Below are 1,074 nucleotides of genomic sequence, written 5' to 3'. Positions count from 1 at the left end.
ATAAGAACAATTTTATTTCCGCTGATTAAATTTAATTTGTTATATCACTATTATATCCCAATTAATGTTTTGCAATACATATTAATTCCATACTAAAATATTTATTATAAATCTCAATGTAATCTCTGTGCAACGGAATGGGTAGCCTGTCATGTACTGATGATCCCATGGAAGATGGAGTATTTTTTCACGCTTTTATACTTATTAGTTTACATATTATTATAAGAATGTTCCTATCAATTGCATAAAAGAGAAATAATTTTAATAAAAATAATTTTGCACATATTATTATGTGTTAATTTCTTTTTATATTTTTAGTATAGCTTCTATGAACACATTGATAAATACCTGAAGTATGGAAACATTTGCATCAATGGTAATAACTGTGATCAATATAGCGATAAATGTGTATTCAAGGAAATAACATATGATGGAAGGGAATATATCCTAACTCACATTTATAAAAATTTAAATATTTAATTTATAACATTTTAAATGAGACGTCCGATCATAATTCTTATATTAAAAAGGCAGATGGGGAATACTTAAACTATTGGTTAAATCATGAAATACATATGAGTTATTCTAATATTTGTCCAAAAGAACTTCTTCAACATATGATATCTGTGGATAGAGAAAACACATTATTGCGTAAATTAAGGGATTATACGTATTATATTGAAGATGATGATGTAGAAAATATGGATGTGCTATATCATTTATACAGTAACTATAAAGAAATGAATAAAATAATCAAAACCGATATACCAAATGAAGAATCCTTTATGAAGTACGCTAATAATTGTGCTGATAAATACAAGGAACTTGAAAAAAAATGTGTTAAACCATCGAAACATTTTTGTAAAGCACTTTATGCCTTCAAAAAAAAATATGATGATATTGATTTAAAAAATCCCAAATTAGAAGACTGGGAAAAGAAAAAGTTACCATCATTAAGTAAATCTGAAAATGCTGAAGTAAATATTTCTTCATTGAAAAATAATGAACAAGGAGAGGGCGAATATAATTTCGATATACCTACAAATATAATTATAGGAACATCAATAGCTACAG

At 25.8% G+C, this 1,074-nt stretch overlaps 1 protein-coding gene across 1 annotated transcript; it reads left to right on the top strand.

The window, feature by feature from the left end:
- Positions 1-575: 575 nt before the first annotated feature.
- Positions 576-977, top strand: PCYB_007880 (hypothetical protein; the record flags this gene model as incomplete). The annotated part of the gene is made up of 1 exon (XM_004228209.1): positions 576-977. A coding segment is annotated over one exon (402 nt), but the record flags the coding sequence as incomplete, so codon positions are not given.
- Positions 978-1,074: the final 97 nt, after the last annotated feature.

Source organism: Plasmodium cynomolgi (genome assembly GCF_000321355.1).
Source record: "Plasmodium cynomolgi strain B DNA, scaffold: 1495, whole genome shotgun sequence".
Taxonomy (NCBI): domain Eukaryota; phylum Apicomplexa; class Aconoidasida; order Haemosporida; family Plasmodiidae; genus Plasmodium; species Plasmodium cynomolgi.
The sequence above is the reverse complement of the archived record's forward strand: the minus strand, read 5'-3'. Positions and strand labels throughout refer to the sequence as shown.